The sequence below is a fragment of the Brachionichthys hirsutus genome, chromosome 21 (genome assembly GCF_040956055.1).
Source record: "Brachionichthys hirsutus isolate HB-005 chromosome 21, CSIRO-AGI_Bhir_v1, whole genome shotgun sequence".
Lineage (NCBI taxonomy): Eukaryota > Metazoa > Chordata > Actinopteri > Lophiiformes > Brachionichthyidae > Brachionichthys > Brachionichthys hirsutus.
The window spans coordinates 1,089,885-1,113,173 of NC_090917.1; the positions used below are offsets into that span (position 1 = coordinate 1,089,885).

Sequence of the window (23,289 nt, forward strand, 5' to 3'; positions counted from 1 at the left end):
GAGTCCACAAGAGAAGAGCGCCGTCCCCTGGCTCATGGTCTGCGTCTGGAACTGTAGAAGAGCACAAGAGATTCACCATCGACTCACGGGGAACCAGGAAGTGCGCAGAGAAGGCCCAGGCGGTCGAACCAGCGAGAGATCAACGTGAAAACCTGCTTTAAAATCAACTTTTGTACATTTTTTTTAAATATTTTGCGGTTCTTCCATCGGTGTCGGAGCTTGACGGCTTCGTTTCACGTGGCTGAGACGCCGAGCTCGGTCCACGCCGGCAGGAAGGAGGTTTCTACCGCCCGTTAGGAAGTGAGTCCGAGTCGCTCGGGCTCGTGGAACAGAAATCCTCCCTCGTCTCGTCGAGTGAAGTGAGATTCGGCAGCAGTAATGGTAGCACAAACATCCCCTATTCCCAGTCGCCGGCATCCCAACAGTTCTTTGTGACATCACTTCCTGACATTCCGTCAGGGAACGGTTGTGAACAAGACGGCGAACTCTCACCGGGCCCAAATCCACGCTTTTGGACGTCACATCGTCGGCGCCCTTCTTTTCCAGTGTTTTCTTATATATGATCACCATGGCGACGCACATCCTTGTCCCACGGCGTTCGGGTGACGGGAGGAGAAGCTGGCGGCCATCTTGGCGGGCGCGTAGTGAGCGGGCTGGGTTCTAGACGGCGGCCCCGGACTCGTTCGGGAATGCGTTTCAACCCTGAGCGGACACACGGAGACGAGCACGGGATTAGAGTTCAGCACATTTCTGACATTCTGTCGGCCGTATGAGCAGAGAACAATTTGAAGGGATCAGAGGATACAGATCCCCCCCCCCCCCCTTCAGATATCTGACCACCTATGCTTGTGTTTGTAAGTATTTGTGTGTACTTTTACTGTATTTGTCCAATAGTCCAGCACCTAAACGTTGCAATAACGCCTTTCCTCAAAGTGTTCCACGCTGGGGCGCACGGAGACGGCGTCGTGTAATCGAGTACTCCGGGGGCTGGCTGGGAATGGCCGACCTTGGGTTATCAAAACAGCCCCCGTGTTCAGCGCCGCAGCACCGTTACAGTGAAACAGCTGAAAATCTGTATAATCGGCGGCGTGCTTTTTCTTTTTTTTTTTACTACCACCAGATCGGTTCCACTTCTACACACTGCTAGGGGGGGGGAGGGGGTTGAGACGGTCGTAGGATGCCTGCAAGGTCAGAGCGTTTGAATGACGGCACAACTGCGATGGGGGGGGGGGGGCAGAAAGTCGGTGTACGTGAAACAAAAGAGCGCACTGTGCGGAAGATGGGACACCGTGGGAAACAAAAGAAGCGCCATCGGTTTGTGGCGGGGGGGGGGGCATCACAAGACCCTGAGGGAGCTGACATCATGGAGGGTGGTGTTTGCACCCAGCATATGATTTCCATTACGAACGTAAACGGACAAAAAAGACCTCAATTAGCCAAAGGACTCTTTAACGTGATGTTCACGCAAACAAAAGGGCACGAAACCCCCTTTTCCTTCCCCAGGAAGACGGAAAAAGCAACTTAGCCTTCAGTTAAACTATTCACCCCCGTTCCCAGACCTTCCATTTTCATCTTCCAAGTTGGACCCGAGTGCTTTTAAGTCAGAGAGGTTTATGGAGTCATTATAAAAATTCCTCCGCTCCGTGACATAAGTAGAACACACAATTATAAAAACCCAACTGAGCCCCCACGGCCGTTTGTGAAAGGAAGACCTGCTGAGGAACACAAAGAGCAGCCTCCGTAATGATAATAGGATGGCCATTCCCAACGCCACACGGATGCACCTGTCCTCCGATGAGGGATCCGAAGACTGCCGTTCCCCGAATCACCTCCACCATGCTGCCATTATCTGTAATCGGAGGAAGCCTCAATGGTCCCGCGGCCCGATAGCTCTCTATCTGCTCGGCGGCAGCAACCGCCATGACAACCGAGATGTCTAATCTCAAAGGGGAAGAACGTCGCAGGACGTTTCCCCTCGGATCTGCCTCGCCTCTTGCGTTGGCGACGCCGTCCTTCCTGAGCGACTGTCGCCTTGGATGCGGTGACGGAACGCCTTTGCCGCTACTTTTGGGGCGTCAGAAATAGCGAGCTATTGCCCGGCGTAAAAGAGCGCTAGATAAGGCGAGACAGGAAACCACAGCGTCGACTGGGCTCTCCTGTGCTTCCATCCATCGTAGATAAAATAGTTCAGAGGGACTCTCGGCTGTTAAACTGCTTCCTCATGAAAGCCGTTTCCCATCTGGAACAACTTTTCCATACATCCTCAGACTGTAATCCCGGTTAGGCCAACATTACATAAGGATTATTAGAGCTAATGCTAATCCATTTTATAGCGCTTGGACAGTTGGCGGAGAGCAGCAACGTTTGCCATCGTCTCTGCACGTTGCAAAAGGGTTGCCGGGCAACGCGTTAGTCAATTAATGGGGATTCATCACGTGTTCTTTGACGAATGCTTCGCAGCACACGTGCAGACTGAAAGGCTCCAATGTCGAGATGCATTTCCAGACACCCTCCCACGTGTAGGACAGTCGGATCTGTGTCCCGCGCGTTCCCAACCATCCCAGGATTGTGGCCGTGTCAGTAATCCGAGCATTTGCCGAACAGCAGACAGCCCAATTTGAAACCTGAGGGATTTATCCCCACTCCTCGTCGCTCCATCTCCTGTGAAGGGAATGCTGCTAAACAGCCTAGCTGCCCACAGGAGAAGAATTCATCTATGTTCCTTAAAAAAAACGGATTCCCTGAGAGTCGTTGGCTCCGGCGGCCTACTTCTCTGAGCTGCAAGGATTGTGCAAGATCCATATTTGGACTCAGCAGTTTCTCCTCATAATAGTGGGTGTGTTCAAAGAGCACATTATGAAAAGCAGACAAACAAGTAGCGCTTATGGCAAACCAGATAATCGAATGAAAATGTGGCAAGCTTTTGAAACGCACCATACTTCATTTCCACTGTGAAAACTCTTTTTTTCTTTGCCTGGCTTTTTGTTAATTATGCACCGCAAAAGGCAGGTGCCACAGAGTTTTGACACGGGCGACTGACTGAAAAGAAGTTTATGAAACTCGTCGTGGGGCGCGGGGCGAGCCTGCAGCTGTCCGCCCGTCGGGAGAAACGAGGCGATGTCAAACGGGAGGCAGTGAGAGAATAGTCAGAAACGAGCACGGCCTCAATGGAGGCAGCCATCGGGCTCACTCGAAGGCCTGGGGTACAGCCAAGGTCTCACAAGCACGCAGCTGCCCACTTAGCATAAACACAAAGGCTCGGCGTGGCGGTGCACGGCAGCCAGGCAGGCCCGCTGTTTAATTATCTCAGGCGTAATCGCCGGCGCTGCTTGCGTTTGTCCAGAACGAGATCTTTGTTGGGCGCTGGGACCGAGGCTTTCACCCAAACGTCCGTTTGAGAGCTTAAATCTCACCGAGCCGGGCTGCTTCGGTGTCGTTATAACGCTGCTTATTAACAGCTCCAAATAGTTACGCTTTGGTCAGAAGGAGGAGACGCAGCGCTCGCTCTGCATCTCGACCGGACCGTCCGCCATCGGATCCGAGACAGCCGTCAGATGTTGCCTCGATATTTTTAGTGACATGAGAAGGAAAGCGGAATCGTCTGCGCGCTCGAGATAAGCAGTTCAAGCACAAAAAGAGGCTGCCTAACGGTTTTTCGGATGAGCCCTCCAGGTGTACGCCTCCAGTTCCAGAGGAAAAAGGCCCTGAACACTGAGCCGGCCCGAGCAACAAGCACAAATAGTCCCCTTAAACCCCCTTTTTTTTCCAAAATCCCTCATGAAAGGGAAATGAGTTTGGCAAAGAGAACCGGTGTGACGGGAGCTCGGAGAACGTTTCACAGACGAGAGAGCAAACGGGATTCTGGGGCCAAAAGCAATTCATGGTAAAATACCAAATGTGCACGTTAAAAAGGAATACACGAAACATCTGCAGTCCAACAGTAACTCATACCCCCCCCCCCCCTGACGGGGCATTTAAGGGACAGCGTCTGCTGGATTGTGTGTCAGCCAGGCCTCCTTTCATACCTGAGGGGAGGGTTGGCTGGATAAGGATAAAACAACATTCCGATGTAACGGCACAAACTAGAACAAGAAAGTAGGCCGGAGATGGACCCGCAGGGAACCGGTGAAACGCACATGAACGCTCCCGTCCCGTGCGCGTGAGAGGGGGCCTAATCACACGCAATGTTTTTAGCATCTAATACACACGCAATGCTTTTAACATTTGATACACACGAAATGTTTTTAACATTTAATACACACGCAATGCTTTTAACATTTAATACACACGCAATGCTTTTAACATTTAATACACACGCAATGCTTTTAACATTTAATACACACGCAATGCTTTTAACATTTAATACACACAGCCATCTTTGCGCTTTTCATCATAAACACGCTCTCTTTGCGTCAGATGAAGAAATGCAAACTTTCTGTGCTCACACTGCGGATGAATGGATGAATGGATGAATGTGTTAAATGTCATCCTATCTGTGTTGTTACGTGGTCGGTGAAACACGCTACGGTGCATTTATGCCCCGGAAAACAAGATAGGAGGGCAAACCGTACAAATGAGGCAAGGCTTGCTAAGCTGGCTCCCTGGAGCAGGTAAAGAAAGGATCGTTTTAATGAAGGCAGCTCGGACTAAACGTGTCGGCATAGAACAACCCGAATAACAGACGTTCAGAACCCGAGGGGTCAACGATCCGTCACACTTTGGTCAACTAGTTAGCGAAGTTAGCTAGCACACAAAACTTCTACCACTCACGAGCATCACGGTGCGAGTCCCGGACTCCCCCCGAACGGCACCGGACGGCTCGTTAATGCCCCCGGACCATCCTGACTTTAGCCTCGGGGCAGGGGCAACGCGCCTGGCGGGGGGGGGGGGGCATCAGCGTCCGGCTCGAGTCCCGCTCCAAGCAGCTGAAAGTTCTACTCCCGAGCCAACTACTGTACGAGGGCTCGCGCCTGTGACAACACTCGCGGGCCGTACCACTTTTGACGGGGGGGGGGGGAGCAGGGCGACCGATATCTTGTTTGTTCCGATTACACTTGAGGATAAACGATGTATGTTTGTCTTTTTAATTTTGGGCTTACTTAATTTTATAATTACATTTAGCTGGTGTTTGCGTGGTGAGAAAATAAAATATGAATTTACGTAAAAGCTTATTTCTTTACAAGACCACCCCCCCCCCCCGCTCGTGGAGAGAATGGTCCTACCCACCCTGCAGTAATGAAAAGTAAGCACAGTTTTGAGCTATGCATGTAGATAAAGACACTTTCACAATGAACGGCGGTGTAATTTCCCCAACTGTGAGTTACTTAAGAGCCAAACCTGCGGAGAAAGTGCAAATACCAGCGTAATAACATCTCTATCCAATAATAAACATGTTACAAACTGATGTTATCATGTAAGGAAGTGAATTCTGGCTTCAGCAGAATGATCAGGTAATACCATTTAGCCCACTTCTGTTTAAACACACTTTATTGCACAATAAGTGTACACACGGCCACTTCCACATAATACCGCTGAGGTCAGGGGATTTGTACCTTCGGATTATTTATCATCTGTTCTTGTAATCGTTTCCTCGAAATGTTTCATGCTGACGAGATTAAAAACGGCATTTCACAAGACGAAAAGGCAAATATTAGAGCTCTGCCTTGCCTTCTCGAATTACCCCTCCCGTTTGGGGTGGGGAGGCACTCCCAGTGAAATGTTCACACACACAACAGCTGTACTGCTTTATTTAAATATACAGTATACAGATATTTTCTAAACAGGTATACAGTCAGAAACATGAACATCTGAAAACAGAAACAAGACAGTAGTAAGTGTCATGCAAAATTACGTACATCAAAACCTCCACCAGTACAGATATCAAGTTCATATATTTTGTGGGGGTCGGGGTTCATGCACTGGGCATCAGAGGGGTGGGAGGTTCAAACTCACCCCTGGTAGACACCATTGTTAATCAAAGTGTAACATCTGTCGTGTGCTACTCACCCCCCCAGACTGTCCTCCTCGGAGTTAGACTGTCTGCCTTTTTGCGTTAAAGGCCATTGTGGATTTGTCTCCCTTGCTATGTAGGCTACAGTATGTGTGTGTGTGTGTGGGTGGGGGGGGGGGGGGGGTAACAAGCTGTCTTTCTGTTCAAAAACCCTTCTGTGGTCTTCAAGCTAGTAAGCAAACGTCACATGCAGCCCTCTGCAGGACTGAAAGGCACAGACGACTCGTGAGCCGTCAGACGATCAAAACAACTCGTAGTTTTGCAGCTCAACAAGTTTGTGTTGCGACACTCTCAACCACAGGGGGCAGCATTTACCAAAAGTGCCGCACAATTCCTTCGAGGGGTCTTGATTTAGGGTGTCTTTAATCATTTCTCTTTGATTTTATTCATGTTTCTGTGGCTAGCATATGGCTAACAGCGAATAGGCATCGAGCCTCAAACACGCAGTGCATAGACCTCACGCCGTACGCCATCTGTGGGTCCCGCTGGCGGCAGGCAGATGGCACAAGGACTCCGATTACCGGAGCCAGCCAAGTAATAAAAAAAAAAAAAACAGTCGGGAGTGCAAGTCTTTCTGAATGTGCAAGATTTTGTTTTGAACCGACCACAGCTCCGAAACATCTTCCAAAAGTCCGACCGTGAGGGCGACACTCGCCGAAAGAAAAACACTGACACCATTTGTCAAAATGCAGAAGTACACGCCGCTCCGGACGGACTTTGGGCGTTCTCTTGCTGAAGTTTACTCAGGGATACAGTAACTAGTCAGAGCAGAGAAGCATTATGGTCTCCATTCGATGCCGTCCTGGTTTCACCTTCTCATCCGTCCCAAACATAAATATAAGAACCATGACCTCGGTAGAAAATGTTCGGAGCGGCTTATGGCGAGCAGCTTTTGGGAATCCTTCCCTGAGGACCTCCCCTCTCCATGTGCGCTTGCACCGACCTCCACAGCGCCTTGATGTTCCCCTCGCCGAAACCTTCGGCCCCCCTCCGCTCTATCAGCTCCAGGAAGAAGGTGTCCTCCGCGAAGATGGGCTTGGAGAACACCTGGAGAAGGTATCTGGAAACAACGAGAAGGCCAAGTTCACCTGACGCGGCTAAAAAAGGTGCGCGACAGTTCAAGCTCGCCGTCGCCGCTCACCTTCTCCTCTCTCTGGCCGCCGTCTCCGAAGAGGGATCCTGCTGCAGCTCGGTGTCCAGCAGAATCCCGTGCTGTGCCAGAGACCGGGGGTCGTGTCCCGCCTCCTCTATCTCCTGCTGCTTTCCCACCTGTCGCAACACTCAGCGTAGGTGAAGGCGGCCATAGTGAACACTACGCGTTACCTAAACTAAACCGGCCGTCACGCCGGACGTCACAGAGATTATCGGAGAGAATGTTTGTGCCGTTTTTAATCCATAGTTAAACTGATTGGGAGAGATGTTCAGACACGAGTTCCATTGATCTGATCTATAACGACGTGCACAAAAGTGAGCGTAAAAATAAAGCGCTTTGAAACCAGATTACGCCGCGTGACTCAAACGGAGGCGGCTCCAGAGACGCTTTGCGGACGGCGTGACGATTCCAGCCGCGTTCCGCGAGGCGGGTCGAACCTCGTCGTAGTAGGCGGACGGAGGCGAGTAGAACTGGACGCCGGCCCGAGCCACCGCGCGAGCCGTGGAGACGATGTCGTCGGTGTACAGCCCAATGTGCTGGATCCCGGCGGCCGTGTGCTTCTCCAGGAACGTGCTGATCTGATTGCTGCCTGAACGCAGGAAATTCAACGTCAGAGTGAACAAACGCGTCTTAAAAAGACGGACGTGGACGCCGTGGACGCCGTCACCTTGTTGGGGCAGCGATTCTGAAATGACGAACTTGCAGTCGGGCTCTTTTTGATCGGCGAAGGGGAGCGCCATGCCCGCTTTGCTGCATTTCCAGTACTCCATGGCGTGCAGGCGGAGACTGACGCCCTCCTGGTTGAGCACGAAACCTTCCTCGAGATCTTCCTCGCTGCTTAAAACAACGACAATCTTTAACGCTGGGATCGATTTGAACAGAAACGCCTCGACGCGGAAAGCCTCTCTCACCTATTGATCAGAAATCTCCGGAAGCCAAAGAACTTCTGGTACCACCTCATCACCTGCTGGGTTGTGTTCCTGGGACAGGCATACGTTATGTGATCGAAATGCGTGATTGGACAAGATGCGTCCCCCTCCTCTTCCTCCTCCTCCTCATCCTCCAAGCTGCCGTCGTTCCTCAAGGCGTCAAACCCCGGCAAGAACCCCCCCTTGTATCTCGTCCTGTCAATGAGCGTGTGGCACACGTTCCCCACGACGGACTGAAGCACCGAGTAGGTGACTCGCCCGTGATCGTCCTCCGCGGTGGTGGGAGGGACTAGGAAACGGCAGCCGTGACGGTGCAGCTCCCGGAATGACCTTTCCACGTCCTCCACCTCGAAGCACACGTTGCTGACGGTATCCACCGGGTGACGCGGGCCCGCGTCGTAAAGGCGTTCCGTGGAATGGTCCAGGTTGGATTTCCCCGCAGCGATCAGGTGCGGGTCGGACGCATATCGATCCGTGACGCCCTCTTCTTGCTCGTTCGATCTCGCTTCGAGTCGCTCGTTCACGACAAAGACCGCCGCTCCTTTCCCGACAGCCACCTGTCTGGAGCCGCCGGTCACCCGGGCGGCGAGTAAATTAAACTTGAATTTAGAGACGAGGTCGTTGGCGAGCTTCTCCGCATTGGAAACACGAAGCGAAACGTGGTGCAGCCGCGTCAGGCGGGTCGCCATGTTTGTTTGTGATGTTTCGTACGAGGCGTGTCCGAATTTGGAAACTCCTCCTCTTTTAGGCCGTTTTTATCAATGTTTGTGTGGAATAAATTAACTAGAAATGCTTATAGTAGCATTTATACAAATGTGATGTGTTTGCTAAGTCTGACAATAACATATTTATAACGATTTATTTGTAAATTCATCACCTAAGAATCGCGAAGCTTTTTTTTTTAGTACTTCCAATAATTTCTTATATTTTTGCATTTGGAAAAAAACACTTTTTTTTTATATGATAAAATGTCAAAATGTACTAAGTCCAATTTAAGTAACATGACTCTTAATATCGGGTATAGCGTCACCCATCCCAGCCGCTCTGACTCCGTCTCTCACGTTTCCGACAGTCATGAACGCAACACTGCCTGCTTCCCTTTGATCCAATCGCGTTGCGCGCTGAGCCAGATGATTGGTGACGTCAGGAAGCGAGCGTCTATTTTGGCCCTGCTACTCATTTGTCTGACTGTCGCCGCCATTAAACAACAAAAGCAGGGGCGAGCCGAACCGGGGAGAATCGCGGAGTTACACCATGATTCCGGGGCTGCGGGGGGGCTCAGCCGAGCTGGGGGTGCTGGTGGGGGGTGGGGGGCGTCCTGCGAGCGGTTAATGTTTCCATGAAGGCAAACATGTGAGAGAGAGAGAGCGAGAGAGAGAGAGACGGGTCCGAGCGAACGCGGTTAGGGACCGGATCGACGGCGGAGCGGGGACCCGTTCGAGGAGGGTTCGTTGTGGTTTTCGGCCGCGGTTGAGAAACGGTAAGATTTTAACGCTATTTGTATACGCCCCCCCCCGCATACATACCGTTGCTATGTATGCTAGGTGGCTGAGCTAACACCGAGCATAATTACACGCTAATGCCTGGAAGCCGCGCGTCACGTGATTCACACCGAGCCTGTTTATGGCAACGAACAGCTGCTGGACGGTTCCGGTGTTTCACAGTTCCGGTCCCGGCGCCGTTGAAGGTGCCCCCCACCAGCCGGAGGGGGGGGGGGTTATTAGCTGCTGGAATGCGCGCTGAGGAAATCTCTTCATCCGAGTAATTTATCCAAAGCGCGTTGCAGTTGTGTCAGTTATTGATCCTCCGTGTTGTTGTGTGTGTGTGTGCGTGCGTGTGCGTGTGCGTGTGCGTGTGCGTGTGTAACCGGGACCCACAGGGACCCGCGATGACGGAACCGAAGCCGAAGTGGGTCTGTGACTACTGCACGTACGAGAACTGGCCGTCTGCGATCAAGTGCACCATGTGCCGCGCGCCGAGGAGGGTTCCCATCATCACAGAGGAGCCGTACAAGAGCGGCCCTGATCTGGGCTCCAGTCTGGGGGGGTGGGACCCCCCCGGGACCGAGAGCGGCGGCGGCGGCCTCCTCATCTGCCCCGACTCCAGCGCCAGGCCGAGAGTCCGGCCGGCGAGCGTGGCTGAGCCGGCCGGTAAGTGGTCCTGCCAGACGTGCACCTCCCTGAACTGGCCCCAGGCCGTGCGCTGCACGCAGTGCACGTGTCAGCGCCCCCCCCGGACCGGCAGCCCCACCGAGGCCCCCCAGACGTCAGGCTCCAACGCGGGCTGCCGCCCTGCTCGCCACTCCCCCGTGGATACCTGCGAGGAGTACAACGACAGAAACAGACTCAACACCCGTCACGTGCACTGGCCGTGCACGGCGTGCACGTACCAGAACTGGCCCAAAACAACGAAGTGCGTGGCGTGCGACCGGCCCAGACCCAGCAGCCAGGACGCCGTAGAGGTGGCGGGGTCCGCGGAGCCGACGCCCACAATCAATGAGCAGGACCGGGCCCGGTGGAGGAGCGGCGGCGGCGGCGGCGCCGGCGGCCCGGGCCAGAGGAGGTCGCCGCCCCCGCCCAAGAGGGACGACAACGTCAGGATGGACTTCCAGAGGATCGAGCTGGCAGCCGGCGCCACGAAGGGGGAGCAGGAGATCCAGTTCAAGAAGCTGAAGCAGATCCGGAACCGGATGAGGAAAGCGGACTGGCTGTTCCTGAACGCGTGCGCAGGTGAGTCTCTGCTTCTGCTCGCCGTTCTGCTGATCGGAGGATCCACAGTCCGCGCTCACACGGCGGCGGCGGCGTTCATCTGGGCATCGTCCTCTTATGACGCTGGAGGCGGAGCCTCGCCCGGTGCCGTCGTGATCCTGTTCTGTTAATCACTGACAAACACACCTGATATCTTTAGACTCCTTGTGACGCATCACACCTGGAGTTTGCTCGCCGGCCCTGAGAACCACTTTCTCCCGGGTCTCACTGCGTGGCGAGGCGACGCCTGCGACCGACGGGTCCTGAGCGATGGCGAGCGGCGGCGCGGTGAGGGTGTGGCTAAATGGCTGGTGGGGATTTGATCCGGCGCGTCGCTGAGAGTTCCTTTTAGAACGTGAGAGTTCCCAGCCGGCGGGGATGAATGGGCCGTCTGGGCGGCGCCCGTTGACCAGAGACTCTCCTGGCCCCCAGTCAAGGGACCCGGGAACACTGGCGCCTGTGTGCTGATCGGAGGGAATATCTGTCCGACCTGATCCCGACACCGAATTTTTTTTAAGGTGCAAATTTAAAACGTTTTATTTCCGCCGCACCTTTTTATAGGAACAGAGAACGATACGAGATTAATGATACTTTCATTCTCATGCCATACACAAGCAGAGTTTGTGGTTGTCGTGGTGACACGCCTTGTGTCGTCGCTAATGAAGCAGCTGGTCCACGTGATGCAAAGCGGGGCCGCCATGTTCTTCGCTGTTTCTATGACGACTGTAACCAGAGGCAGGATGTTGGTTTGGAACCGGCGGTTATTTCAGAGGAAATGAGCAAAATCAAGAGTCTCTGCTCCCCCCCCCCCCCCCCCCCCCCCTGCAGGAGTCGTGGAGGGAGACCTGGCTGCGGTGGAAGCCTACAAGTCGTCCGGCGGCGACATCGCCCGGCAGCTCACGGCCGACGAGGTGCAGCTCCTCAACCGCTCCTCCGCGTTCGGCGTGGGCTTCACGCTGGTGCACCTGGCCATCCGCTTCCAGAGGCAGGACATGCTAGCCATCCTGCTAACGGAGGTGAGCGCCGAGCAGGCGTCCTGTCCGTCCCGTGGGCGTCCTGTCCGTCCCGTGGGCGTCCTGTCCGTCCCGTGGGCGTCCTGTCCGTCCCGTGGGCGGCCTGCCCGTCCCGTGGGCGTCCTGTCCGTCCCGTGGGCGTCCTGTCCGTCCCGTGGGCGTCCTGTCCGTCCCGTGGGCGTCCTGTCCGTCCCGTGGGCGGCCTGCCCGTCCCGTGGGCGTCCTGTCCGTCCCGTGGGCGTCCTGTCCGTCCCGTGGGCGTCCTGTCCGTCCCGTGGGCGTCCTGTCCGTCCCGTGGGCGGCCTGCCCGTCCCGTGGGCGTCCTGTCCGTCCCGTGGGCGGCCGCTCTGGCCTGGGGCGGATTATGGCTCGTTAATTACAGCGGAGATGTACTTTGAGGATTAGGCGTGGGATTAGCCCGGGCTGCCGTCCTTCCGCCGACCGCTAATGGACGTGACGCCGCCGAGCCGATGCCGATTGCGAGGAAGACGAACCACGATTAGGTTGAGATGAGTCGCTGCGGTTTGGAGAGAATGGCGGCCTCTTTGCTGCGCGGACTAAACGTTCTCCCAGGATCCTCTAGAACGGCTGTTCCTGATTAAACGTGAACGTGCATGACCTTCATGATGTCATGTGACTCGCCCCCCCCCCCCCCTGTAGGTGAGTCAGCAGGCGGCTAAGTGCATCCCCTCCATGGTGTGTCCCGAGCTGACGGAGCAGATCCGCAGGGAGATCGCCGCCTCGCTGCATCAGCGCAAAGGAGACTTCGCTTGTTACTTCCTGACTGACCTGCTCACCTTCACCCTGCCCGCAGGTACCGGTGGTCCCGACCCATCACCCCCCCCCCTGTACTTCCTGTCGCCTGCGTAACCGATTTGATTTAGCGCTCTGAGGCTAACGGGACGCGGCAGCAGTTCTGATTCAGAGCTGATTATTCAGAATCCACCGACGTTTTTTTTTAATGTTGCGTCGAGTATTTTCTGATCCTTTCTGACGGCTGCGGGTCGCTCGCCCTTTGTTTGCGTCTGCCCCTCCCTCTCTTTCAGACATTCCCTATTGAGTCAGCGAATAGCCGAATAGCCGCCAGCGATCTGGCTTTGTGTGTGCGCGCACGGTTCAATACACACAAACGCAGCACGCCGCGCCGGCCTTGTGTTTTACGGTGTGCATTGACAAAATGTCAGCCTGCGAATGGGCCCGCGGAGCGCGTGCCCTCTGTGGCGCCCGCGGAGCGCGTGCCCTCTGTGGCGCCCGCGGAGCGCGTGCCCTCTGCGGCGCCCGCGTCGCCCTCTGATGGCGCTCCTTTCCCGTGTGTCTCCGCAGACATCGAGGACTTGCCGCCGGCTGCCCAAGAGAAACTGTTTGACGAGGTTTTGGATCGAGACGTGCAGAAAGGTGACCGTCGACCGTCCCTCGTCTTTCACAGCAACCAGGCCCACGTTGACTCGCTTTGTCCGGCTTTTGTCTGTACGATAAAGAGTTGGAAGAGGAATCGACGGTTATCAACTGGTCCCTGGAGGCGGGCACTCGCCTGGACAGTCGTCTGTACGCCCTGTGGAACCGTACAGCTGGAGACTGCCTCTTGGATTCGGTTCTGCAGGCCACCTGGGGCATTTACGACAAGGACTCCGTCCTGCGCAAAACGCTGCACGACAGCCTGCACGGCTGCTCCCACTGGTGAGACGCCGTTAGAACTACAAATGCCATAATGCATTCTGCAAAGCGACGTCTGTGTCTTTGAATCTGGCACACTCTGAATCCATTTCAACGAAGTTCTGTAAGTCTAAATCTTCAGGTTGAATTTGATGGATGAATATTGATTGCCCTATAGAGCTGTGTGTCATCTGCATAGAACAGTGCGTTTGTGATTTATGGCCTTTCTCCGACTGGAATAATCCCTGATATTGGACCCAGGTCTAGGATCCTGAGCGGTAGGCTCGTCTGCTGCCAGTTTAGTGATTTTTAACCCTTTGAATTGAGCCGCAGTGTGGAAGCATTTCCTGATAGTATTTACATAAACCCAACACGCAGTTAAATACGGGTCGATGACGTGCTGAAGCTAACGACGGGACACAAAGGGTGACGCATGTCTGCTCCTTTGTGTTCAGGTTTTACTCTCGCTGGAAGGAGTGGGAGTCGTGGTACTCGCAGAGCTTCGGTTTGCATTTCTCTCTGAGAGAGGAGCAGTGGCAGGAGGACTGGGCGTTCATCCTCTCGTTGGCCAGCCAGGTAACCGCCATGTCTCCGCCGGTGTGTTTCCGTTCAGCCCTCAGGGTGCGTTCGGTAAGCGTCGCCGTCCGGTTCCTTGTTTGTGTGCCGGTAGGGCTCGAGGCCTTCTGGATTAAACGGCGTTTGCTTTGGAACAATCGTGGGCCGTTTGAACTGTTAGCTTCATAAACACTCATCCAACTAAATTATTGAGATAAGGGTTAGGGTTAGGGTTAAATGTGGATGGGAAGGTTCCGCTGCATGCATGCACACACACACACACACACTCATAAATTCACATGCACATGAATAATCTGCGTGCCGCCTTTGTTTCTGCTTCCCCTCCACCCAGCCGGGGGCCAGCCTGGAGCAGACCCACATCTTCGTTCTCGCACATATTCTTCGCAGACCGATCATCGTCTACGGAGTGAAATACTACAAAAGCTTCCGTGGAGAAACGTTGGGCTACACTCGCTTTCAAGGTGAGCGTCACGCCCGAGAATGAGGGGGGGCGGGGCCTCCCAGGCGACCTCCGTGTTTGAGTGTGGCTTCCTGTGTGACTGCAGGCGTGTACCTTCCTCTGCTATGGGAGCAGAGTTTCTGCTGGAAGAGCCCCATCGCCCTGGGGTACACCAGGGGCCACTTCTCGGCCCTGGTGGCCATGGAGAACGACGGCTACGACAACCGCGGTGCGGGCGCCAACCTCAACACCGACGACGACGTCACCGTCACCTTCTTGCCCCTGGTGGACAGCGAGAGGAAGCTGCTGCACGTTCACTTCCTGTCTGCGCAGGAGGTAGGAGTGCGCGGCTCGCGGTTAACGTAAATCACTTCCAGCAGACGGCCGTGAAGTGGATGTTTTTTGCGGCGCGTAACGGCGGCGGGCGGTTTCACTCCCTCCTCTGTGCGGCGCAGATGGGCAACGAGGAGCAGCAGGAGAAGCTGCTGAGGGAGTGGCTGGACTGCTGCGTGACGGAAGGAGGCACGCTGGCCGCCACCCAGAAGAGCTCTCGGCGGCGCAACCACCCGCTGGTCACCCAGATGGTGGAGAAGTGGTTGGACCGATACCGCCAGAGCCACCCCTGCGCCGCCATGTCGGACGGCGAGGAGGACGACGAGGACGAGTAAGGGGAGGAGCAACTTACGAGACATTTCTTTTTTTCTTCACCGCCACCGTGTAAATGTCAAACCTGTCATGGTGCATGTTGCGTGTCTCCCGATTACTGCTCCTATGAAAGCACGTCCACTTTGCCCCCCCCCTCCCAAAACTCAATATTCTATTTATTCAAATCCTGAGAATTTTCATTTTCCTGAATTGCCAAACAGATTTTTTTTTTGCTTAAAGCTGAGAGCTCGCTAAATACGCGTGTGTGTGTTTAAATTTAAAGAGCGCCTGCTTTCCTGACCCCTCTGATGTGTTTGTTTAGGAGGAGCCCCCCCCCCGCTAGTGTTCTGTTTTTGCTTAGAAGAATTTAATTTTGCACAGATGACCCTTAAAGTCTGATGGGAGGAGCTTTACTGACGTGTGATTTTTTAGCCATCCGGGGTGATGGTGAAAGGTAAACCTAAAGGAATGCGTCGACGCCTCGGAATCGTCTTTTATTTGAATTGCACCGAATGCTAAATGTTCACCTTGTACAAGAAACAAGTACAAATACTCACACTAGAAACAGAACCGTGATGCTGCCTGCCTCGTCCATCGCCGGGATGCTAAGGAGTCGTCCTGCTATTGCTCTTACAGAGTACAGGACGCCCCGGAGAACCTGGCCTCCAGTAGAACGGGGGGGGGGGGTCACGGCGGGCTATGGTTATAGGAACATTTAACTAGGCAATACAAATCTAACAGGACTCTTCAAAACCTTTAACACCGAAAAACATGGGGATATAAAAAATACCACAAATGAGGAGAGAAAATATTCAGACTACTCGCGTTAGTCTCTCTGGGGTGTTTCTTGTTTGTTTCCTCAAAGACAAAAATTGTGGGAATAAACTATCTGCAAAAAAGTGTTTTCCTGAGTCATTAAAATTAAGTTCGCTTTAACCCTTTCCTGTCTCCTCGGGGTGCTTAAAGAAGCGAGGGGGGTATCGTCCGTCGCCGTTTGGTCGAAAATGTTCTGTTCTTCAGTCACACTGAAACGTCAGGACTCGGACGGCAGCTTAAAATCCAGCTACAGGCAAATGTTTAAAGTGAATATTTAGTGTCGAAGCGCCCCCAAGTGGTGAGAACATGTCATTGTTCTGCCTCCATAGCCAGGAAAGGGTTAAAAACCCACTCTGGTTTTACCACAACTGATGAATGATAAATATATTCGAGTCCATTTGTTGTCATTCACGCTAAAGTTTGAAAGAAAACCAAAAATAATTCATCTTGGGAGGCGTAACCTAAACACACATTAGTTACATAAGTAGGAGGAGGAGGAGGAGCAGGAGGAGGGTCAGGTCCGAGAGTGCATGATGTCAGTGTTGGTCTCTCATTCGCCCACAGGTGAGTCAAATGGAAGGGGGGGGGGGTCCGAGTCATCAGGTAATCCCGGAGCGTTTTAAAAACAGCGATCATGTCCCAAAAAAACAAAATCACCAAGGAGCGAAGTCGGTACTGAGCCCAAAGAGACGGCGTCAAAACGAAAACGTTAAAAGTACAAATCCCCCCGGAACACGTCTTTCGTTCCCGGTCGCCGGCCGGCCGCCGCTCGTGTCGTTTCACCGTCTCTCGGTCCCGGTCGGTCGGATCTGAGCGTCGACCAATCGGACGAGCTGCTCGGGTCCCTTCTCTGCTGCTATTGCTCGGTGAGGTGCTCTCTGGTCTCGCCGTGTTTGGAGGGCTGGTTGGGCGACGGGGCCTGGGAGGGGTGCGTACCAGAGGGCAGGGTGTGGGCGATGGGCACCCCACCTGGAACCATGCCCTCCAACGCCACTGGAATTCCACCTGGAGCTACTCCGACTACACCCGGCGGGTATCTGGAGAAAGGGGATTAGCGGTTAGCGCGCTCGGATTAAGCGCTCCCTAATCCCATCACTCACTGTAAAAAAAAATAGAAACTTTCCCCATCTGAAACAACCTCTGTGGAACATTCAAGTGTAGATCCCAGAGTTTACGTGGGCACCTGAACGCACCACGACAGAGGAGATAAAGCACGGCCCTTAAACGCAGCAAACGCAACACTCGGCTCGTAGCTCCGCCCCCAAGCGGATGACACATTCGTTCCATTACAGAAAAAATCATCAAGAGCCATGATGGGAAAATAAATGTTTTTTGCTTCCCCTCTGGTAAATTAATGAAAATAAAATCCACTCCTGTGGATTACAGGCCACAAAATTCCCATTCTGACTCCTTCCGGGTTTTCCATACACTAACACCGTTCACCCGGGTTGAAGGAAAGCGTGACTCCATCCGAGGACGAGAACCCATATCCACCTCTACTCTGTTCAGTCAGACAGGTGAGCACTAGGGGGGGCTATAGAGGGGACAGCTCCATTTACCTGCTCCTGAACTAGGCATTAATTTTGTCTTGGGGGACGGCGGTCGTTGCGGCCGGGACCGTTTGGGTCACTTGGCTGCATGAAAGAAGCAAAAGGAGGAGATCAGCAGGAGCCCGGGTGGGGAGGGGGCAGAGGGGGTACCTTCTCCTACTGGGGAGGGCAGTTAGACAAGGGGGGGGGGCTATAGAGTGGTGGTGGTTTCAAATCCAACTCCATTTGGAAATAAATGTAACCATTTAAAAAATAAAAATAAAAAATCCGGTCATACCTGTAGGCGGCGCCGTTGAGCTCCGGGTGAATCCCCGGTTGGTCCAGAACCCCCCAGGGAGCCGCGGTGACGAAGAACTCCTTGTTGACGCAGTTTCTGAGGCTGTCGGGGATGCGGCCTGCCGCACAAAGAGACCAGCGTGAGACACGCGCGCACACGCATACACACACACACACACGTGCGCGTGGCGCTAACTAGCCGCGCGCACGTCGAATCTAATCAATTAACAACGGGGATGTTCGTAGGTTCGTCCTAGGGACGCGGTTCTGTTCAGCGTCAGGCTGGGGGAATAAGGCTGTGTGTGTGTGTGGGGGGGGGGGTACCGGTGATGGCCCTCCGGATCTCGGTGGCGGCCGCCTCCCTCATCTCCAGGGACGCCTGCTCGCTGTACCAGGCCGTGTGGGGGGTGCAGATCAGGTTCGGAGCGTCTTTCAACGGGCCCTGAGCGAAACTGTATCAGAAAGGTTTAGCTCAGAGACTGTGTGTGTGTGTGTGGCGTGTGTGTGTGTGTGCGTGCGCGTATGCGTGCGTGCGCTCTTACGCGAAGGGCTCCGTCTCGTGCACGTCCAGCGCCGCTCCACGTATCCGCCCCTCCTTCAGGGCCTGGGCGAGCGCCTTCTCGTCCACCAGGCCGCCCCGCGCAATGTTCACCAGGAACGCGCCCTGACGCATCTGAGGCGGCGCGAAGACACAGGAAACAGCGGTTTATTTACAAACAAACAAACAGGGGGGGTGTTTATTTTATGCATCTCTCATCCTCAGATCTAAAACGGGACATTAAAAATAAATTAGGAAAGACGGGGGAGGGAGACGATGGAATCGGAGACAGCTTTTGTCCTTCAAATTTAGGAGACACCTGGAAATAATGGGATGGAGAGCTGCTTTTATCCAGAACTGTGAGATGGAATGAAGGATGAGCAGAAAGAAAAGGGGGGCGGGGGGGAAAGAAAAAGGTGTAAGAGAGAAAAACACGAATATTCCCAGAGGAAAATAATCCCTTCATCTTGACAAAAGATGAAATCCAGAGGCATGAAAAGCCTTCAGGTTTTTATTGGGCCTCGCCGGTTCTGACACACAAACGCGTTCCCACTTTAGGAGCTGAGGAAGGTACGGAAGCTTATTGAATTCACTGAAGGAAAAATAGTCTCGGTTTTCCTGAATTTCTGAATGAATGAGATAAATCATTTATTTCTTGTTTTAGAGGAATTCTTTTCTGGTTTTTAGAGGATTTTTTTTTTTTTTTTTCTGAAATGAGAGGGAATTTATGAGAAATCCTTTTTTCGTCTGTTTTTGGAGGTCATTTTCTTCGGGTTTTAGACTAATTTTATTTTTCGGTTTTAGAGGATTTTTTTTCTTTTCATTTTTTAGAGGGAATTTTCCCCCTGGTTTTTAGGGGTAATTTTTTTTCCTGTTTTTAGAGGCATGTTTTTTCTGTTTTTCTGAAATTAGATGAATTTATGAGAAATCTTTTTTTCGTCTGTTTTTGGAGGTCATTTTTTTCGGGTTTTAGACTAATTTTATTTTTCGGTTTTAGAGGATTTTTTTTTTTTTTTCGTTTTTTAGAGGGAATTTCCCCATGATTTTTAGGTGTAATTTTTTTTCCTGGTTTTTCTGAAATAAGATGAATTTATGAGAAATCCTTTTTTCGTCTGTTTTTGGAGGTCATTTTTTTCGGGTTTTAGACTAATTTTATTTTTCGGTTTTAGAGGATTTTTTTTTTTTTTTCGTTTTTTAGAGGGAATTTTCCCCATGATTTTTAGGGGTAATTTTTTTTCCTGGTTTTTCTGAAATGAGATGAATTTATGAGAAATCTTTTTTGTCTGTTTTTGGAAGAATTTAATTTTTTGGTTTTGATAGGTAATTTTTTACCGGTTTTAGAGGATTTTTTTCCTTTTCGTTTTTTAGGGCTAATTTTTTTTCTGGTTTTAGAGGAAATGTTTTCAGTTTTCCTGAAATGGTGAGATAATTCTGAAGGCCTATTTATTTTAGGTCCAGTAATGGCTGATCTTGTTCGTTGTATTCACTTTTATTTTCGTCTTGGTTTAAGACAATGGGAAATCCTCTGCTGTCTGAGGAACCCTGAAGGGCTCTCTGGAGTGTTCGACTTGTTTTATCTCATTATGAATGAATTTGTGTCCTGCTTTGGTGGAACTCTAAATAAAGGGCAGAGAATGTGCAGATATGCGGCGCACGTAAATAAAAGCCTGTTAAAACTCCCACAGATGGACGTTCATTCATTTCACCGTGCCGCGTGGCCCCGCCCCTTTCGCACCTGTTTGATGGTGAAGTCGTTGATGAGGTGGTGGTTGTGCTCGTTCAGGTTGCAGTGCAGGGAGACGCAGTCGCTCTGGTAGAGCAGGTCCTGCAGGGTGTAGACGCGTTGGACGCCCAGCGAGCGCTCTAGGCCGTCCTGCAGGTACGGGTCGTAGAAGATGACGTTGAAGCCGAACACCTTGGCCCGCACCGCCACCGCCTGGCCCGAACGACCTGAGGAGGAGGAGGAAGACGATGGGGACGTGGACGCCAGACGGGGAATCAGAACTGAAGGATGTTGCGACTCGATAACATCCGTTCCCGGGTCTCCCTTTGTGATTGGATCTCCGGCGCCGCAGACAGAATAAAGACGGCGTGCCGTTGGCGTCGCACGCCGTACGAGGTCAGTCACGTTATTCAAGAGGCTGCTTCCACGGCGAGACACACGGGACACGCGGCGGCGGAACCGGGACTACACATGAACCGCCGGCGGCGTCCTGAGTCCAGCAGGGGGACACCAGGGGGGCCTCGCTCCCCCAAACCTCCCACAATGCTCATTGTTGTGAAGACGGCCTGCGCCGAGAGGGAGGACCGGGACATTGTGTTTGCTAGGACCTGCTATTTGTGAGTGGGGGGGTCTGGGGGGGGGGGGTCTGCTTCTGCATATGTGCACACAGAGATAAGGCGGCGTTCTGGAAGCTCCCATCGGCGGCGCTGATACTGCGACACTAAAACAGGTGGGGGGGTAGGACAATCCAGTCCAGCATGCAGGGCTTGATTATGGTGGTGGGGGGGGGGTCTTCCAGGGACGAGTCAAAAAGGAGAATAAAACCTTGAGATAATCGGGCTGAGGGTGAAAAATAGTCTTATGAGGGCAGGGAGGCAGAAAGGGGCATTGAGGGGGGGGGGGGGGGGGATGGAAGCAGAGGAGGGAACCAACCAAAGCCGATGAGGCCCAGGGTCTCGCCGCGGATGCGTGCGGCGCCCGACGCCACCTCGCGGATCTGCTCCACGCTCTGGACCCGCGTGCCCTCCCGGAGAGCCTGGTAGAGCCAGGTGTTCCGCCGGTAAAGGTTGAGGACGTGGCACAAGGTGGAGTCCGCCGTCTCCTCCACCGCCGCCGACGGGATGTTGCACACGGCGATGCCTGGAATGAAAAACGGAGCGTTGAAAGAAGACCTCCGAGAGATAGATGGCGCTGTCGCCGCCGGACCCAACGACCTTCAGCTGAGACGGGAACTAAACGCTCAATGAAATGATTCCCGACAGAAACAAATATGAGTTTACTTTGCTTTCAGATGTTTAGAAATGTTACTTCTAAACGTTTAGGGCCGACTTAAATAAAATGTTTGGGTTTCCATGGCAACGAAAGGTTCTCGATGTTTACCTCGAGACGGATTTCAGAGCTCCGGTTGAAAGTTCTGCACCACAGACCGATAACTCTGTCGCCTTGTGTGAATCCGACCCCCGACCCCCCCGACCTCGCTTCCTGCCACCTCGTCTCTCCTCCGACAACACAAACATTCCAGTTATCGACGCTCCACGCCTTCTTCCTGCCCTCTTTCTCCTGTGATGTCATCATCCCACTTCGTATCTCACAGCGGCAGAAAATAGCCGCCGCCTGCTCGATAAACGACCCCCCCCCCCTTTCTTCTCCCCCTCTTCTGACTCCGGCTCATTATGCGAGTGGGAGGCGGTCAGACACGGTATCTCGCCGCGGCGGGGAAATGGCAGCTTTGTCGACCGGAGGGGCTTCCTGAGGCGGCGGCGGCCTTCATGATGGCGCCGCCCTTCAGCCGTCTTTGTTTTGACCTTCAAAGGCGCCGCTGAATCATCCACGAGATCCACGAAAATCTGATTACTGGCGCCTTCTCTCTCACTTCTGATCCACGCGCAGACAATCAACGTTGCCATGGCAACCAAATCACAATCGGACGTTTTCAATCTACGCCACCCCTCCGGTTAGGATATCTGACGGCACCACGCTTCACTTCAACGACCAGGTGGCGGGGGGCGGGACTCGTTACCCAGCTCGCCGGCGGCTTTGATGTCGATGTTGTCGTAGCCGCTGCCGATGCGGATGATGATGCGCAGCGCCTTGAACTTCTCCAGGTCCTCCCTGGTCAGGGTGATGGTGTGGTACATCATGGCCCCCACCGCCTCGTTCAGCACCTGCAGCACCAACAGGCTTCCTGTTCATCACTGATCAATCAGCTCGAACGGGAGGCGAGCGCGGATCCTCGCCGGAGTCCGACTCGCCTCGCCTCTCCGCAGGCAAACGGCGTTAGCTTCCATGCTGCTAGCGGATTAGCGCTGAAGTTTCCAGTCACATACAAATACAGCTCCAGCTAAAGCTTCTGATTGGTTGTTTGATGCACACCGGAAATTCAAACGTTCCTAGCCCTTGTGCTAAGCTAAGCTAAGCTAAGCTAACTACCAGCTCGCTTGAAAGAATCGATCATTTTACGATCACATAATATTGAAAAAGCAAAAAAAAAAACATTTATTTTGCTGGTTTCTACTTTAAAAATTGCAGAAATGTTTGCCGTTTTCATCGCGCCCCAGAAATAAGCGACTACCGGGTGGGAGACCCGCCGTAACCTCGGGCCGCTCCTGAACCACGCCCCTTTGCCCCGCCCCTTTCCCCTGAGCTTGGCGTGGATGGATGCAGCTGCTGCGTGGCGTGACACCGTTATCAGCGCCGCATCTCCACATCCAGACTGCAGAAAGCAGAGATTGGACATTTTCAATCTCCAGCCCCCCCCACGCCCCCCCCGGGCATCTAGACGGCGCGTTATTACTCCGAACACCGGCGAGGTGAACATTACAATCATGTTCCTCCTCATAAGGCGGCGTTAAAACAAACAAAATGCCCCCGCCCCCCCCCCCCCCCCCAGGTCTCCGGCTGAATTGATCTCTATGCAAATGCTTTGTTTTTTAATATGTCCCATTTTCATAAGAACATCGAGGAGCGGCGCCGCGCCTCTCGCTCTCGGGGCGATACGCTCGTGGCGGCGTATCGTGTTGCAGCACAATAAAGAGCCGCTACACGCCAGCGTGATTACGCCGCATCCCCGCTACACGCCAGCGTGATTACGCCGCATCCCCGCCGCACGCCAGCGTGATTACGCCGCATCCCCGCCGCACGCCAGCGTGATTGCGCCGCATCCCCGCTGCACGCCGCATCCCCGCCGCTCTGTTTGAGCAACGGCGTTGGCACAGAGAGGG

The 23,289-nt window shown here is 53.4% G+C and overlaps 3 protein-coding genes across 4 annotated transcripts; 1 reads left to right on the forward strand and 2 right to left on the reverse strand.

Moving 5' to 3' along the window:
- Positions 1-5,515: 5,515 nt before the first annotated feature.
- Positions 5,516-8,781, reverse strand: hpdl (4-hydroxyphenylpyruvate dioxygenase-like). The gene is made up of 5 exons (XM_068754298.1): positions 8,075-8,781; positions 7,831-7,997; positions 7,601-7,752; positions 7,152-7,279; positions 5,516-7,070 (listed from the first exon to the last, which is right to left on the reverse strand). Exons 1-5 carry the CDS (start codon positions 8,779-8,781, stop codon positions 6,887-6,889), a joined length of 1,338 nt encoding a protein of 445 aa, XP_068610399.1. The 3' UTR covers positions 5,516-6,886.
- Positions 8,454-16,231, forward strand: LOC137909865 (ubiquitin thioesterase Zranb1-like). Of its 2 annotated transcripts, none has more exons than XM_068754295.1 (10): positions 8,454-8,541; positions 9,972-10,821; positions 11,668-11,855; positions 12,513-12,666; positions 13,176-13,247; positions 13,331-13,529; positions 13,961-14,081; positions 14,413-14,542; positions 14,627-14,856; positions 14,976-16,231. In XM_068754295.1, exons 1-10 carry the CDS (start codon positions 8,509-8,511, stop codon positions 15,186-15,188), a joined length of 2,190 nt encoding a protein of 729 aa, XP_068610396.1. In that variant the 5' UTR covers positions 8,454-8,508; the 3' UTR covers positions 15,189-16,231. The 2 variants fall into 2 exon arrangements, with proteins under 2 accessions (XP_068610396.1, XP_068610397.1); XM_068754296.1 differs by lacking the exon at positions 8,454-8,541 and adding an exon at positions 9,300-9,572 and having other exon boundaries at positions 14,976-16,230.
- Positions 16,232-16,837: 606 nt separating this feature from the next.
- LOC137910372 (C-terminal-binding protein 2-like) lies at positions 16,838-22,356 on the reverse strand. The gene is made up of 8 exons (XM_068754810.1): positions 22,321-22,356; positions 22,089-22,233; positions 21,002-21,208; positions 20,081-20,295; positions 18,350-18,480; positions 18,132-18,259; positions 17,809-17,926; positions 16,838-17,018 (listed from the first exon to the last, which is right to left on the reverse strand). Exons 1-8 carry the CDS (start codon positions 22,354-22,356, stop codon positions 16,838-16,840), a joined length of 1,161 nt encoding a protein of 386 aa, XP_068610911.1.
- Positions 22,357-23,289: the final 933 nt, after the last annotated feature.

Coding starts and splice junctions, on each gene's coding strand:
- LOC137909865 (XM_068754295.1), top strand. CDS start 8,509: ATGGTCCAGGTTGGATTTCCCCGCAGCGATCAG. Junction 8,542..9,971: donor GATTTCCCCGCAGCGATCAG/GTGCGGGTCGGA, acceptor CGGGACCCACAG/GGACCCGCGATGACGGAACC. Junction 10,822..11,667: donor GTTCCTGAACGCGTGCGCAG/GTGAGTCTCTGC, acceptor CCCCCCCTGCAG/GAGTCGTGGAGGGAGACCTG.
- LOC137910372 (XM_068754810.1), bottom strand. CDS start 22,356: ATGGAAGCTAACGCCGTTTGCCTGCGGAGAGGCGAG. Junction 22,234..22,320: donor TTTGCCTGCGGAGAGGCGAG/GCGAGTCGGACT, acceptor TTGGTGCTGCAG/GTGCTGAACGAGGCGGTGGG. Junction 21,209..22,088: donor CAAAGCCGCCGGCGAGCTGG/GTAACGAGTCCC, acceptor TTTTCATTCCAG/GCATCGCCGTGTGCAACATC.
- hpdl (XM_068754298.1), bottom strand. CDS start 8,781: ATGGCGACCCGCCTGACGCGGCTGCACCACGTTTCGCTTCGTGTTTCC. Junction 7,753..7,830: donor AGAATCGCTGCCCCAACAAG/GTGACGGCGTCC, acceptor TCCTGCGTTCAG/GCAGCAATCAGATCAGCACG. Junction 7,071..7,151: donor GCGGCCAGAGAGAGGAGAAG/GTGAGCGGCGAC, acceptor CGTTGTTTCCAG/ATACCTTCTCCAGGTGTTCT.